Raw genomic sequence first — 18,382 nt, 5'->3', positions numbered from 1 at the left:
TATAAAAACAATTTACTTTAAGATTTTAAAAAATGAAACTTCGAGTATTAAAATCATTTTGATAGTTTTGCAATAAAGCTAAAATATTGTGCTTGTTTTATATAGTGAAGCCAATTTGGACTTTTATTCATTATAATTAGATTTAAACACGCTTTTGTTACCAAGGATAAAGAGATAGGACAACAAAAATTAATCCCACCCCCCCCCCCCTCTGCCCATTTTTTTTTGTGTAATTCCAGTGTTTTCAACATATAATAATTGAGGTGTAAACTATTAAAACCCCATGGGTCTATCCCTGTATCCTGACAATTTTTGCAAAATAGTTATTTGCACCTTTTCAAATACAAATCACCAATAAACCGAGATTGATACATTAATAATTACGATAAAAATAATGGCACATAAAGTCACATTTATTAAAGCGAATTCGAAGAGGTGGGAGTAGTATTGTATCGACTTTCAATGTCATTGATTATATCGACTAGTAAGGCATTATTAAAAGTGATTATTGCTGACATGTTATCGACATGTCTTTGTAAGAGTATTTTACCTAATGTTTTGCCGACAGTTTGACAAATATCATGCATTACTTTTAGAATATTTCTAATAAAACTATGCCAATAATGAAATATTGCGTTGATTTGATAACAGCAGATATTATCGAAATTTTTTTTATTAATATAGAAACATTAAATCAGTTTGCCATTGAATTATCACTACATTCAAATGTAGAAACCCACATATTTTTAGCAAATAGTGTTTATTTTCAAATTAACTTTTTTGAACACAGTAATAGTGTCTGACTGATTATGACGTAACAAAAAAAATTAGCCAATGAGAGGCCACTATAAATTTTACCATTGGTCAATAACGGCCTCTCATTGGCTATTTTTTTTGTTACGTCATAATCAGTCAGACACTATTACTTTGTTCAACTTTTTTCAATTGCAATATTTAATACCTATTTATTAATTGGCAATAAACAATGCAATAAAATTTGCAATATGTTAAAAATTAGTAGTTTACATTAGTATTAGCATTGATTTATGTTTGTTGATTTTTTTCAACATTTTTTAACAAGGGTTTAAATGTTTATGCTATATCTGTTAAATTAAACTTTTACAGCGCTTTGCTAACATATCAGTACTAATCATATTTATTTCATTCATTAGACGACAAAATATATTGGATGTCAATTAGAATGATATGATGCATTTTTCATTTGGTAAAATAAGTTTATCTTCAATGACAAATCCCTGCACCATAGATCTATATGAAGTTGATTACTGCCTAATAGTTATAGATGCTAATCATATAATGAATGTAATAATAAGTCAAGGGCTTCAAACTGGGGGCGTGCATGAGGGAAGGATGTAGGGGGTGGTAATAATTAGGGTTAGGAACATACCCTACTATGTAAAATTTGAAGGAAGTTTTACAACATTAAAGTTTGATTTATGGTACTTTTACTCATATCTCTAAATGGGCCAATAAAAATGACACTTTCTTATTTTAATAAATGTTTCTAGCCCTTGTGTAGGGGTATAACCTTGTGGAAGGAATCTATAACTACAAGATACTATTCCAGAGGGTCCTAAAAAAAGTATGATCTGAAAAATTCCTGTGCACGCGCCAGTTGAACATATTATATCTTTTTTTTTTAAGACATATGTTCACTAACACACACCTTAGACAGGGTTATGGGACCTGTAAAAAAAATCTATCTTATTACCAAGAGTTTTTGCATTGTGATAAATTTATGTGGTAAATTTTTGGATGATGTCTCCATTTGATCATTTTGATCAGTGGTAAAATAGTTTATCTTAAAATGCCAAATCTCTAAGACTATATGCACTGCAAAAGCATTGATATATATGTTGAGTATTGTGTTTAACTAAGCTTATATTAACCTATCTGCTCCATATAAGGTGAAGCTTAACTAGTATCTTAATATTCAAACATTCAACACAATACAAAAAAAGTTTTGCACTATTATTAATGATGTTAGGGATCTATCTATCTATCTATTATTTTCTGTTTTAGCTTCAAATAAATTTTATCCACACATCTAACCATTAATTAGATATCAGCCATGCCTTTCTTAAACCCCTCACAGACTTAAATTTAATCAATTAATTGATTTCATTCAATTATTTAATACAATAAAATATAATTTTGTTTTTTAAGATTTTTGATGGAGATAAAATTTTGAACAAAAGAGATGCCTGGTTCTAAATGAAAAGCAGTTGCAATAAAAAGCCAATTTATAAGCAATTACCTATACTAATAATGTGTGAGATTTATATTTAATAAATTAACTTTTTTTAGGTTTTATAAGCAATATCATTTCATAAAATGTCAATAAAAAAAAGATAAGAAAATTATATCATTTACAATTTGTTTTTAAATTTTCAAATAGTAAATTACACTTTTTAAAATTTTAATTAAATATTATAGTGTTTTTATTAAAATTTCTAACAAAATCTTGCTTTACTTATATCTTTTAAAAATCTTCAAAGAGGAAAAACGACCATATAAGCATTTTAGTCCCGGCAACTTCTGGCAAGCAGGGCCAGAATAAATATTAACTGTGTCTACCCCTTGCCAAGGTATCAGATCTGCGCGCAGATTTTGTCAATTATATGCAGATTAAGCCACTACAACTTTCTGTACAACTTGTACTTGTAGAGTTAACTTAGACGATTTGCGCATTTTTTATATTTTCTTCATTTTTTGCATATTAGCAAAAAGTTGATCAAAATGTACTATTTTATTCTTGTTTGGTGAGCCTTTTTTCAAAAAGCAGGGAATGAGGGGATATTGGTCTATAAATACACTGGAATCCAAAGCTTTATAAAATTATCTTATTTGTTAGCTAAAAAATTTTGGGTACTTTTGTAATATTTTAATTGGTTTGTTCTTAACTAGAAGTGTTTAAACTTTTTAACTAATATTTGAATCTACAGACTAATTGAGAAAATTTTGCTTTCGTGGATGTATGTCAATTTATCGTTCATTGTCTTATCCCTGAAGATCTCTTAACAAAAAGTTAACATGTAACTGCAAAAATTGCCATTTTTTTATTTTGAAATATTCATAGTTTGTTATTGCTGCATTACTATCAGACAAAATTGTCCTTATTGATTAGTCTACATGTTATCACTGTCAGCCCAACTCTGTCCATATGAAATATGATTGTATTGTGTTCATTTTTTTTAACCAGGACAAGGGTTTTTAGGTGACTTTAGGTCATTTTGGACAAACAAACAAAACCTCCCTCTAAGAAAAGGTGTATTAATCTAATCAATGATGCTTAAGTTCTAAATCTTTTTTGTCCGAAGGAATTCACCAATCATATAAAGCTAAACACTTAGAAATATATTGTTTGCACAACCTTTGGCAAAACCCTAATGTTTATCTGTGCTTTATGATTCTTTTAGGCCAGGCCGGAATTAAATAAGTTAAATATGAGTAAAGACTAAAGATAAAACATATTTAGTGGTATTGTCATTAATCTATTATTAGACATAGAATTATAGTTCTTTGGATCATAAGATTTTAAGCAATTTATTTTCTTTATATTTTCATTGATTTGCCTGTTAAAAAAGATTATTTACGTGAACGATTTTATCAGAAGACAAACAAACGTATAGACATATCTTAAAGAAAAAAATAGCTACGCTAGATGTTTAGATTAAAGCTTCATTCATTGTAAAGTCAATTGCAATTAGAAGCCAAAATTATTTAATTAGCTCCAGAAATAGATGTTTTATAATCTGGTTATTTTTCTTGTCTGGTGTTTATACAATAAAACATTAATCAAAATAGCTAAAAGTCAGGAAGGGAGGGGACATAGGGCTGTTTATTACACGTACTAGTCCCCAAAGGCCTAGCTATAATAAAGTTTTCTTAATCGTTGGCTTAACAACCTTAGGGACTTTTATTGAATTTTGATTGGTTGCTTCATTTAGTTGAGTGTTAAACGTTTCAACCACTAATTGTAATGTCCAGAAATGGTAATTTTATGTATCATCAATTTATTGGCCAGTGTCTTATCCCTTTGGCTAAAAGTGCATGTTTTAATGCGTTTTTTTATTTGTTCAAAATCGTTTTGATTATGAAACCTTTGTATTTAGGTCTTAACCAGGTATAATATAGGATGTTACATGTAATTCTTATATTACAGATTTTAAATTTTGGTCTCATGATTTTGGTTACTTTGATTGAATACCAAATTTACACTGATTTATATGTATGCATTAAACAATCTATTAATCTTTTTAAAATATGTCTATTCATTTACACAAAGTACCAATTAAAAACAATATCAAAAATATCTTTAGTAGCGCAGACATTTTAATTACTTAATACCCAATATTAACCATTGCATTAACCAGAAACAAAAAAATAAAAAAAGACTTTATATCAAAATATATTTTTAAACTTATTTAGTTGATTATCGCTTAGGACATCAACAACGTCTAAATCATTTAGTAAATACAAGAATTGAATCACCTTTTTGTGCAGTTTATTAAAAAAAAAACTTAGATGCTGTTAAAATTTGTTCCCCGAAATATTCATCGGTTTGTAAAATACTAAGAAAAAAGTTCCAAATATGTAAATTAAATTGCGGCAACGCTACTGAAAACAGTAAATTTAGCAAAATAAGTTTAATTTAATGTCTGGTTAGCATTAATTTATTTATTGCAATAATATATCTTGGCTTATTTTCAATCTGTGTATCAAAATAACTGGACTGGGGACTAGTATAAAGCTTTACGTGAAAAGCGCAATATAGTTCTGTGAATTTTACTTAAGACAAATTTTTCTTTTATATTGATTTTTCTTTCCTAGCTATAGCTTAATATTTTGGAAATGATTTATTTAATCGTGTTGATCTTTTTAGGAAAGCTTTATTTTTGTAATGAGATGGCTTTAAGTTTGTCTTTACTCGTCGATAGCCTTCCTTAAAAACGACTTTACTTTTTAACCGTGAAATTATAAAACCGTCACCACCAAAAAAAGTGCATCAAACCATATGCAAAATTAAAAAGTGAATAATTTCACAAGAAATTTTTTGTCGCCTGTCATGTTTCTTATCATTGTAGCACACTAGTATGATATGATGTATCCCCATGTAGGCATATTCAATTTATACAAATTAAAGGTGTGTTATCCTTTCCGCTAAATGTTTCTCATTATAAGTTTGCAAACGATACAGCCTAAATACCATCTCGGGCCCTTTGTGAAGCTTCCCTAAAATGGATAACTAAATCGGTTTTATGGTTGGCGGGAATTAATCGGCCAAAAAAATCTACCTAATTAGTTTGTGTCTTTTGCAAATATTAAACATTTTTCGGTTATTGATTATGCGGAAGTTATGGTACATTGAAATTGAATACTAAATATATATTTTCTTTTTGGCTTGACATTATATTTGAAAACCAAAATTCATTATTAATTTAGAAATACTAAACATACTATATTTCATTATTTATTTGATTTTCTAAATATTGTAAAAATATGTCTTTTATAAAGTAAAAATATATATTTGTTTTAAACATATAAAAACTTTCTAACATATCTCTTTCACACATCCGAAAAGAAAAATTTCTTGCTAAAAACATGTGAGTTTATGGAATCAGATTAATTATGAACTGAAATGAAGCATCTTCGCCCTAAAATAGCTTAGTTTTTCCTAGAATGTCGTTTGAAATAGTAAAAAAAACTAATACAACAAACATAAAACTAATTTATTACTTTCTAGCGGCTGCGCCCCAATCATCTAGAGTATCTCTATTGGTTGGGGAAGTGACGGGCAGAAAAAACCATAACCATCCCAAGACTTAAATCTAAAAGTAAAAAAGTGTAGAAATCATTTCGTGGCCTTCTCTAAAGCTTCCCCAAAATGTTGAACTAAATCAGTTTAAGTCGAAATCTTAAGCTGCATACAAAAAGTAAATAATGAGATAATTTGTCATGTTTGATTAGTCTAATGTCATATATGTCTAATATGACACAGTGTATGATTAAGATTAACATGTATCCATATTTTTTTCAGGTATTTTACTGACACAGCCTAACCATGTCACTGCGGGGCACCCTACCATCATGACATACAGGCGACACCAGAATTACCACTTCAAGAGGGACATCTAGCCGCTCCCTCCGAAGGGGTTTAACAGCTGTGAGAAGGATGGCAAGCCGCAGGTTGGCGGGCTCGAAGCCTTGCCCTAGGCCATAGATTAACATAAAACTTGCGTAACACAGGCAGCTAAACCATTTTTGATTTTACACATGTTTTACGAAGTTAAGTTTATTTCTTAATTCAAAACATAGACTAACTACTAACATATTCTTTAAAACTTATTCACCAACTTAAAGTAAAAGTAGGTATTATAATTGATTCATTTAGAAGAAGAAAAATATGCCTGTAAGTGGTATTGTAGCAATTGATAATTAAACGTAAACTGTAGGAATACTTTACACTGACGAAGTGGCGTACGTACATACTCTATCTGTGGAGTAGCTGAACTATTATTAAGCTATCGCCTTCTACTATTTGACGTCCCACGCACCAAATATGATTTCAATTTAAAATAATGTAAAATAACACATTTAAAGTTATATGAAACTCAGGGAGGGAGGGGACAATGCTGCGTAAATCATTTACATCAACTGCTACCGAAAGCAGAATTTCACAGGGATCTAAAGGGATAATACAGTGGCCGATAAATTGATGTACATCCCCGTTATTATAAAACTTTGGGGACTAGTATAATAAACATTGTCCCCCTTTCTTTGATAATTTCAAACTCAAACTTTGGGGAAAGATTATTTATTTTTTATTGTCCCATCCCTACGTCCCTGGCGAACTCTGGTTTTACTAAAATTTATTCTCACTTTTTGTGTGACAGCTTACAAGTCTATCATTTCAAAACAAGGATATGGGGGATAGGTGAATTGGGGATAAATCAATCTATCTCTTCAATATTTAAAGGTACACAACACCAAAAATTTTTACGCTTTTAACTTATGTGTTGATTATTTTAACTTTGATTGAACTATCTCTAAATCCATGAAAATTTTCCTTCCTTCTCCTTTTTACCACAAGGCCTAGGGCTTCATTTTTTGAAGGAATTGGTTTAAAACAGCAAATCTGTAGCTAATTGTAGTTTGTCTTTGTAGGTCTTAGTAGCATCTTGTCGAATGCTTTATAGAGAAGCTTAAACTGTTTTAGTTTTTTAGGTGTATATTGACAGATTTAAGTAACATTTGATCTTACAACGAAAACGTTAATTAAGTGGAAATCATGAAAAGCTATATTTTCGCTTAAACGAAGAAACGCCCTTTTCAATTCATGCTTAAAATTTTTCATGTCTTACGTGATATAACCACATACATTTCAACAATACAGTTCCGTCTCTTTTCCACACTTTCGATGACACACTTTTTTCTCCACTTGGCGGAAAAAAAACTTTTGATTTTCAATTAGCAGGATTTAAAATACAGCAAAAACTTTGCTTGAAATAATTAGCTTCGTTTTTTTTGTAATTATGAAAAATCTTCTAACATTTATTTTCAAAATCCACCAATTCAAACAATATTTAGTTTTTCAAGTCCACATTCAAAGTATTCTAAATTTTATCAAAATGAAAGCAAAATTTAAGTGAAATGAAATTTAGTTTTAATAAGGTAAAAATATCTATGATTCCATAAAAATATATAACAATTACAATTGCATTTAACATTAAAATTTTACAGATAGCAAACCTATTGATTTTAAGATAAAGAGAGTTTCTACTTAAACAAAACCATTTGTTTATTTATGCCTTAGAGGCAAGCTCTTCAAAATTCAAGGGTTTGCTTGAAATCAAGACAAACAGAAATTGAAAAACAATTGACCTTATATGGAATTATTGATTAAGTGAAAACACCACGTAAATTTACTTCAACAATGTTTTCTTCATTTTAAATGATCATTATTAAGACAAAGAAATGTAAATTAATGTTACTACCTACACTGTGAGAAAAGTAATTAGGTATTTTATCGAAAAAAAAACTTTTCGCCCATCAAAATTGGGATATTTAATATTTTAATTGTTCAAAAGTTTCTATAAAGCATATAATCGAAATGGTTTAATCATTTTAGAATTTGAGTCTGTAGATTTGCAAACTGAACATAATTTTATCAAAATCTTCCACAGCAACACAAACAAACTGTAAAATAATGGAGGTGCCACAGGTAGTGACCGCCAGAATAATGCCAAATATCCAGGTGAACACTCCGTCCTTTCCCAGCACACCCACCCTGTCCAACGGGACAGCTGCTGCCGAGCTGGACCAAAATCACTTTCACGTAAACGAAGACGACAAACTGTTTATTAACCGCCACAACAGCCGTCGAAACAGCAGCAGTAGTAGCTGTGCCGCCAACATAGACTATATCTCCAGCAGCCAAGCCGCCATTTTGAACAATAATAACACAATTTGCCAGGAGCCGCATCGGCGAAGTGTCAGTGTCTCCTCTTATAACGGAAGTTTGACAAGCGGCAGCATCGCCAACGACACTTCTCCGGAAACGGAAGAGTTTGAGTCCTTGGAGCGGCGGCTGACCGCCGAGCTGGAGGAGAAGCTGGCGCTGCGTCGGGAGTCCGAACATTCGCGCGGCGGTGGACGATTATCTGACGAGTTTAATTGTAGTGTAAACGGTTCTAGTGATAGAAAGTATTCCACCGCCACAGACCTAAGTGATAGAGACAGAAAATATTCAATTTTCAGTGATAGAAAGTCAAGTGAGCGCAAGCTGTCAGAGTTGAGTGACGTCACGGGTGTAGACGATGACGTCAGCTTGCAGCTGGTGGAGAAGAGACAGCTGCGCAGCTTCTCCAGAGCTGATGAATACCTGTATGCCATGAAGGCAAGTACATCTTTTTTCATGGATTACGTCCATCTTTGCCGTTCATTTTTTACGAACACCTATTTTGTTTCCCTCTATGGCTCTACCCTCCCTTTTTTATCTTATGAATATAACAATCTATAGAGTGGCTTAGCTACTTTAGACTTCATAAATGGTTATTGCATCACCAGTATAAGTAGATTATTACAGGAAAGTAGGGACAGGCAAGTCGACACAGGGTCCTTTTGGTGAGGACATAAAGTTATTTAACCCCTCCCCCCTCTATTTTTTACTCTGATCTTGATTAAGATGTTTTTTTTCAAATTAAATTTGCAAAGCTTAAAAATTATCTAAGATGTAAATGAATTTGACTTATATTCAGACATACACGACAAAACTTTACATTAATTAATTTTTTTACCGGTATTACCATTACTTATCCCTACCTTCCTAACAATTGAGTGTGTGTGTGTGATTGTGTGTGAGCGGACATTTTGTGAGAAATGCTCTGAAACACGCAACAGCCATCATGACAAATCAGGTAGCAAATTTAAAAATCAAAATGAAATATTTCCTAAATAAAATGCACTTTTTTATACTTGATTAGCAACACACACACACACATAAACGTACACACACACACACACACACAGAAACACATTTAGGAGGGAAGGGACGGGACATTGGGCTGTTTATTACACTAGTCCCCAAAGTTTTGCAATAACGTTTTCTTTTCGTTGTCTCTACATCGACAACTTTGGGGACTTTTATTGAATTTTGATTGGTTGGTTCATTAAGTTGATTATCTAAACGTTCCAACCACTAATTGTAATCTACAGAAGGGGTAATTTTGTGTATCATCATTGGGGATGTACATCAATTTATCGGCAATCGTCTTATCCCTTTAGATCCTGCAAACACATACTCGGAACATACACACGAACAACCATAATATGCATTTACACAGATTAAATTAGCGGAAGTCAGGCAATCAAAGAGATTTTATAGAGGAACATTGCAACACTTTTTTGAGTCCATTTTCTTTTTTTTATCATTTCTTCATCAAAAACCTAAGCTAACCCCGTGACACAGTCACTACACCCTCACGGGGTTCTTTCAAATATAACCTATCCTAAAAAAGAGAGTAGGGTAAAACAATCAAAATTAGAAGAAAAAAACGTCTAATCTAGGGCTATTTTTATTAATCCTATTTAATCATTGATATTTATCAATTAAATTGTGTAAAGCATTGAAATATAATTTTTAATTTATCAATCTGTTAAAATTTAAAATATATAAGCCACATGGCAGGTGTTTAAACATTAATTTGTTGTTTTGTTTAATATTTTTAGTATAATGTTAGCATTTTGGAAACCAATCTTCATTAATCAACTGGTATATCCCTGAAATTGCATTTAGACGACAAACGACCGTTTTGATAAAAAATAACCTTTTGATGCCTATTTAGCTAGGTAATTTAATTTTAGGAAGTTTTTTTTGATGACAACAGTTTTGCTCTTATAATAAACCTTAATGGATGTATACGTGGATATTATGACAGGAGAAAGATTGTCGTCAATATAGCTTGCTATCATGGAACTCCTTTATTGGTCAGTCCGTTCATTCCATAGGAGGGGACTTGTGGTACAGGGGCGGAAAGGGGTAATTGTTATTTTAGCCCTCTTATTTGAGAATATGAAAAACTGGAGCAAGATCCAAGTAATAATATATCCATTTAAATCTTAATTTTGATTTCAGGAGGATTTAGCTGAATGGCTGAACCTTTTGTACCCATGGCTGGACCTCTGTGTCGAGAATTTTCTTGAAAGACTGGAAACTGGAGAGCATCTTCTTAGGGTAAGGAATCGTAGACATTTTTATTTGCGCGCTAAAAATAAAACTTTTTTCCCGCCTTCTTTTGTAAGTATAAAATTTTTGTTTAAGACTATTTAGAAAAAGTTTTAATGTATATATTGTATGTTTTAACACCATAAAATTATAGTAATCAAGTTTTAAGAATTTACTTTTTGCCCACCTTTTTGGGGCCTTTTTGTGGTGTTAGATAAAAATGTATGATATTTATATGATATATATACTCTTGGAATGCAGGGAGGGAGAGGACATTGGGCTGTTTAATTCAATATTCCCCTAAGTTTATTCGATGGCTTAACAATTTTGAATGGTTAGTTCATTAAGTTGAGTGTCCAAACGTTTCAACCACTTATTGTTATCTACTTAAGTAATAATTTAGGGTATAATTATTTGAGATGTGCATCAATTTATTGTCCATTGTCTTATCCCTTTAGTTCCCTGCATTGAATGAGTCATATATAGATATCTCAACTGAAAAACTTGCTCTCTAACCTTTACTAACAATATTTTTGTTACCCACTCCCAAATGATGATACAAAATTGCAGAATAATATTTTTACACAGCTGGTAAAATAACATGCAAAAAATAACCATTGACTTTAAATATCTTTATTTATGTAACTGGCATTAACATAACAGTAACACACAAGATCTTTTTAATGGTACTTTAACAGAAGTATGTAATAAGGAAACTGGCATTTAAATCTATGGGCATGCTTTTAATTTTGTGGTCAAAAGTTTTGTATATCTCATTGAAATTCTAAGTTACATCAGTAAATTTTGCAAATTTTTTGCATATACGCGCGAACACCACTTCTTGTCTTTCTTCAGATGATGGTTTGAATGTTTTTTTTGCATAGGCCTTATATATGTATATGTGCAGATCTGTGGCTATTTCAGCATGAAATATGAGATTAATCACTTTGTTTAGAACATCACTTCACCAAACTTTATTACAAATTGTCATCATGATGTGACAGCTAAAGTTTGGGAAAGAATGTAACCATTTAAGGTAATTTTTTACCATTTGAACTAAACTCAGGAGCAACTGGTCTCATTTTAAACATAAGTATTATTTTTAAGTTTTAAAATGAAACCTACTATATGATATAGTGATACTTTTTTTGCTTGGTTTAGTAAACTCTTAGTAAATTTGGATTACAAAATCGTACTCGAAGGCCTTATTTTTAGAAGGACCTATATTGTATTTTCTTACCTTGCAATTTAATACACAATAACATGAGTTTGGGTTTCCCTAATTTTTTAACCCTTAAAAATATTTTTTCTATTTAACAATTTATAACAAGTGCAAGAATACAATATAGAAGTTATGCTTGATATCTAAGTTAAGTTGAAAATACAGAAAATTTCTAATAAAATCCTATCATGTTACATAAAATAGTCAAGTTCTTCATGAATTAACAAAGGTTCCGGGATGGTTTTAGTCTATTTCCTAAGTAAATTTTAAGTCTTTTGGTGGTTTAAGGACATTTCCCCCCCCCCCACACTCGAATACACAGCTTTTAGATGCTTGGGACACTGCCGCAAGTGGTTATTCTAAAGTATAAGAAACGTTTATTTAGACTCCATTTAATACTTTGAAACTTTTTAGACTAGGAGGAAATATTTTTGTAAACTTGTAAAATGCTGACGACAGAAAATGATTTATTTTTCCTGGATCAACTTTTATTTGTATTGGTATTAGTTTAGTTGTAGTGGGTCGGTATCCTGTTAAACAAAGGTGTTGACATTGTATCATTATAAGAATAAAGATATTATGAAGTTTAATTCCCTCATAAGTTAGATATATTCATTTATAAAATGAACAGGATGTTTGAGTGAACCGAAGAATCTTGCTAACGGCGGAACCGATATGGTTCTCTTTTACAGTGCAGCTTCTCATAGGTCATGGGAAGGATTATAATCTTTTGGGGGTAGGGTACTTCCACATCCCTAAGAGAAATCCCACCTCAAAAAAAGACTTCTTAAAAATGATTATTAAGGTTCTTCCCTTTTGTACTTTCTATAAACAGTCGATTAAAACCAATGCAATTTTATGTCAATATAACGTATATAGGTTTAACATGGAAAGCGGGGAGGAAAGTTAAGGGAGGGGAAATTAAAAAGTTTAGCTGGTCCAGCCCTGCTATAGTCCCTCCCTGGAGACCAAGGTTAATCTTGCACCCAGGGTAAACAAATTAAGAAGTGTTGTGTTGGTTTGTTTTATTTTTACAAACTAATATCGCATTGTTACACATTTGTTCTTAGTTGTAGATTACAGCTACTCTAAAAAAAATTATTTATTAACAAAAAAATTATTTGATATAATAATAAATTGGCTGGTGGAAAATTTTATGGCATATATATTCTCCTTTAGATGTAATGACTCTCATTGTTATTGATTCTTCTGCTACTTAGGGACATTGTTATACTTGTTTATCTTTTGAATATTCATTCTAGGTATACTTTTTGCTATCTAAAGCAGAATTTTACATATTTAGAATAAATTTTGAAATGATTAATCTATCTTTTTTATTACCATATACTTGTTTTCCTGTGGCTTAACCCTTTTGTAGATAAAATTGCTAAGCTTCTAATGTGTTGTTGTTGCAAAAACTAAAGATTTGCATATTTAAAAAGTGTGCAATTCTACCCAGTTGTACTGGGAAGTATTTTATTGATATAAACTTTAATTGGTTTGTCTCGACTGTATTGCTTTAAAAAATGTAACAGATTAATTGTCTAACATATTTTTTGCTTGCTTATTTAAAAGTTTATTTGCATGGTGTTAATGTGCAAGTCTAAAAAAAGGACTGATACTAAAAAGACTATTCTTACAATGCAAGTTTTTTGAGCATGATGTAGACATAATTATCAGGAAAAAAAAGCTCCAAAATTAGCATAGTGTTGTTCCAAAACAAAGTCTGCTATTGGTAAATAAAATCATATCTATAAAAAACTATTGATATTTCATAACAACACCAAGTTCAAAGCTTAACAGGACAACTTGAGCAAGAACATCCATGAAAATGTAGAGCTTCACATTAATATACAGGGGAAGGATTAACCTTTTTAGTCATTTTAATATTTTTATACACTTACTTAGTATTCATTGTCAAGGTTAGATTAGTTAAAATATTTTGGAATAAATTTGAGAAAAAAATAAAATCTATCAATGAAAAATATCTGGTTTACAACCAACAAATTTTAGAGTGAATTTTAGTAGATTTTTCAATTTTTTAATAAAAGTTATTTTTCAGTTTATATTATTCTTGTTGTTAGCTTGTTAATAATACACCTTAATGGGCATTATGGAAATAATTATCCTTGGTTGAAATCTAATTCAATATTTGTACACATCTTCATGTTTGTGCAATAATATTTCATATGTCCGAGAGAGATAGGACAAATCAATATAAAAAATATCTTATAACCAAGATATAAGAAATGGCAAAGGCAGAATTTACTCTTAAGATTTGGAAATATTTTGATTTATTGTGTATTGTCCTATCCCTGTTTTTAATACATATATGTGTGTTGTAGTCTAGGCTTAATTTATTTTGATTTATTCATTTCCTTTGTAAACATAATTGCTTTGCGAGCTCGGCGGATCAGATTTATAAACAGAAGGGCACCACTTCAACTATTATTACTAGACTAATCAAACACATTTTTTGTAGAAGATTTTTATATTCTAAACTTCTCTAATTGCTTTATAAATACTTTCAAAGTTGAGTTAAAAATCTCACAAGGCTGAATGTTTACTTTGGTTTTGGACAAAAATACAGAATGGGGATAGGTAAATTGAGGCTAACATAAAAATAAAACCCTAAACCTGTCAAGAAACAGTCCTCAACAATTTTGCAGATCTTGTGTAACATACAAGCGGACAAACACATTCTTTATTTTTATAAGCTTTTTTAGTTTTATTAAAAATGAAAAAAGTAAGGTTGCGAAGTCTAAATTATCTCTAATATTGTATTTAATATAGATGAGGTGAACTCTATTCTTTGTCATCATTCCCTCCTACTGTTGTAATCAATCCCTGTTAAGTTGGATACGCTGTGTTGATATATAATTTCACAGGTCTTTATAGACCACTTTCAGTAATTGATTAACATATTACCTATGTGCTGTTTTACGTATACTGAATTTAAAGAATAAAATCTATTTGTATACTGTTTCATAAAACGTTATTGTAGTAATGGCATTATTACTTGGAAATAACGTTACCCCCTGTCATTCCTTTACTCCTACTGGATGAACAAACTGGCCATTAAACGAGTTGCATGTTGACAACCTACCATTTGTTAAAATAATAACAGGACTTTAGTTTACCAGGATAATATTGCTATATATTGTCAATTCTTAGAGAATCATTTTTGTGACATATCTAATCTTACCAATATAGAACAACTGTAGTATGAAAAATTATAAGAGAATTTTTTATCGAATGGAAACTATTTCGCCTTGAAATTTTCTTCTATATAAATAACAATTTTGTTTGTATATTAAAAAATACATGTTTATGAAATGACCAAAAAAAATGTTATTTTTTTATTTACTTATAAATTTATCCCCCAAAATTTATTGTAATGAAAAAGACACTTTTGCAAGAAATGCGCAAAACTAATTTTAAAAAGCGATCATAAATTGGCTGCAAAAAAAGTTGTGTAGATGATAAATTGTTGGCTTTTGAGTAGCTTTGTCCTTTGTGCACCCGATCTCTTTACCACCCGCTCACATAATGGTGTTCTTGAAAAACTACTAACTTTGTTTTTAGAATTTAAGTACAGAATATAGCTTACAGTATTTTAGGTTAAATTATCCTAATTCTTTATATTACCAGTATAGATCAATTTAAACAGACAACCAATCCTCTGAATAGACTTTCTAGTTTTACAAAGGGTTAAGTTGCGTCTGCTGTAAAACCAGAGCACATCCCAAATTATTTTTTTCTTCTAATTTTACTGATTAGAATATCAGTATCAATGTATGAATACTCACATTTGCAAAAAATTAAGTCAACAAAAATCCCTTTGAATCCTGCAAAAGATAGTTCTATAAAAAAAAGTATAGCATAAAGGTTTATTTCTAGCCAATTTATTCAGGTTGGTTAATTGTTACATAGCATAATAGCTTAAAAGCTTAACATTAGGTAATATTTTGGCTTAGGAAAAAAAATACTTTACCTTTGAATTTAATAGGTTGTAAGGCTTTAAAGCATCACTTGATATTCTTTGAATTTTTCTTCCTGAATAACAACCTTGACATGTGGCTTAGCTCCGTGTGGGAGGTAGGCACAAAATGTCTTTGTCCCCCCTTTTTATTAACTTTTACACAAGGAAATTTATCATCACACTGGCAGTTACAACTTAAAACTACTGTAAAATTCCATTTTCTGTGACCATTCAAAAACATTTGCATACACAGTTTAAAAAAAACAACTTTAATTTGAATCCTTTTACAATGTGTTAATAATATTTTTGTGATTGGGAAAGTTACAATTTAAGTAAAATCAAGCATTGCACAGATTACAAGAGTTTTCATATTTTCTATTTTGATATGATATAATTCACAAACATTCTTGTCTAAGTACACTTACCCATTACACTTAAAAGAAAGCATTAATCTAATAAGATTATTTTTTACAGTGCATTTGAATTCTTAACTTTGATGATTAAAGAACATTATCCTTTTCTGTTTGGATTCTAACTGTAAATTGCATAAAACTAAGTTGGTAAGCATCTTGCTGGGTATGATAGTTAATAATATATTATTAACCTATTCAACTCTTATTTATCCTGATTTAGTTTTGCAAAATCTCATGTAAATTAAGGATTACAATCAATGAATTTTAATGCAATTATTATGTTCTAAAGTATTTAGTGCAGAAATAACAAGTTAAAAGATTTAATTAATGAAGTAGAAATTGTAATTTACCCTTTAATTCCAATATCTTTGTTTGAATGCAATTTATATTTTTAAAAATCTATCAAATAAATGGTTAAGAAAAAATACTTATTTTTTGTTTTACTTTCAAATGTACATTCAGACCTTTTATGATTAAAGAGTAGCATCGCTAAAACAGAAATGTTTAAGCTACTTGTTTTCTGATGTTTTTAACAAGGTGAATCGTTGATTCATCAAATCAATTTTATATTTTGCATTGGTTTTTCTAATGGTTGTTATCTTTTTGCATGTGCAACATTCATGTAATGCGGACAAAAGTTGTTTGCTGTAAACAGCGCAAAGATATAAATTTACTTTTTGTTGATATTTTTATTGCATTATTTTATTGTTTAATAAATGAAACAGTATAAAAAAATAATTGTTTATGTTCGTAATTGAAAAGGTTGCAAAAATGGTTTTCTCCAAATGAACTATCCATTTTTCTAGCACAAACAGAATCTTGATAGGCGTGTTATATTCAAAGTAAATTACACAGAGATGCCTTGTAGAAGACTATTTGCTGTCTAGGATATTTATAATTTGACAGTTTTGTGAGGACACTACCTTGTTATGAATTGTTGGGTCTCAGCGTAAAAACTGTTCTAATTTGCTCCAAGCTACTTTACCCAAAAGGATTCAAATACAGGGATCAATATTTTCTTTGTAAAATGTAGTCGATCGGAAATTTTTGAAACATAATAAAGGTTTTTTAAACATCTTGTGCAGACATTTAATATTTTTGGTATCATTAGTTTAATCTATAGTATTCAGCCCAATGAACATTGCAGTTTTTATTTTATCGTCATAAGATAATATATCATCTTTAAAGAGCATTATGTTGTACAAAGAATTCAACAAGTATTGCCTAATGTTGGTCATAATGTTAACATAATAATCAGACAGTTTAAAAAATACCTTTGGTAAACCTCCCTGTCGAAATGAAGACGAAGAAAGTCGCTTATTGTGACGTCATAAAATGAAGGATTATCCATCTCTTTTTTAGGAGTTTTCTTCCCTCCTCCTCCTCTTCTTATCCCTCATTTTTATGACGTCAGAATTTTTTTAAGCGACTTTCTTCGTCTTCTGTCGAAATAGACAATAAATATTGTAGATCAATGTTTTTAGGTCAGTCAAAGATATTTTTTAGAGCCAGACTTCTTGAGCTCTGTTTGATAATTTGAAAAAAAAATACAACACAAAGAGGGACTTTACTTCAAATAATTTTCTACTAACCATTAAGACCAAGGGGTATTATCAGGAGAGAGGGGGAGTATGGTTTTTATTGTATGGGTTTCATCTACATAAAATGTGTTTTGACTATTGTGGTATTGAGGCAGGTTAATTTTATAAAATAGAGTAAACACACATAGAATGTAATAGGTTTTTTTAGTAATAGTTATTTTTCATTTTGTTAGTTAGTTCTTCGGTTTAATCGATGCCGTTAGTTTAAATAGCCACAATTTCCTAGTTAAAAAATAGATTTAGTAAAAAATACTAGAACTTAAATGTGATATTTTCTGATTTGTTGACAATATATGTTAAAACAAATTTATCCTTTTATCCTTTTTCTGTAATAAATAATGTTTTCATCATTAAATGATATTAACTTGCCATACTTTCCAGAATGAGAGTTCTATTCTAAACCTGGTCTGATATTTA

At 30.3% G+C, this 18,382-nt stretch overlaps 1 protein-coding gene across 2 annotated transcripts in view; it reads left to right on the top strand.

The window, feature by feature from the left end:
* Positions 1–18,382, top strand: part of LOC145313194 (uncharacterized) — a 243,398-nt gene that overhangs the window by 118,265 nt on the left and 106,751 nt on the right. For both annotated transcript variants that reach the window (XM_080152485.1, XM_080152484.1), the window contains exons 2-4: positions 6,062–6,270; positions 8,153–8,920; positions 10,658–10,756. In XM_080152485.1, the coding sequence (XP_080008611.1) occupies positions 8,231–8,920; positions 10,658–10,756 (789 nt within the window). In that variant the 5' untranslated portion in view covers positions 6,062–6,270; positions 8,153–8,230. The remainder of the gene's footprint in view (positions 1–6,061; positions 6,271–8,152; positions 8,921–10,657; positions 10,757–18,382) is intronic.

This window comes from Acartia tonsa, chromosome 3 (assembly GCF_053477335.1).
Source record: "Acartia tonsa isolate MP-2025a chromosome 3, ASM5347733v1, whole genome shotgun sequence".
In the NCBI taxonomy this organism is placed as follows: domain Eukaryota; kingdom Metazoa; phylum Arthropoda; class Copepoda; order Calanoida; family Acartiidae; genus Acartia; species Acartia tonsa.
The sequence above is the reverse complement of the archived record's forward strand: the minus strand, read 5'-3'. Positions and strand labels throughout refer to the sequence as shown.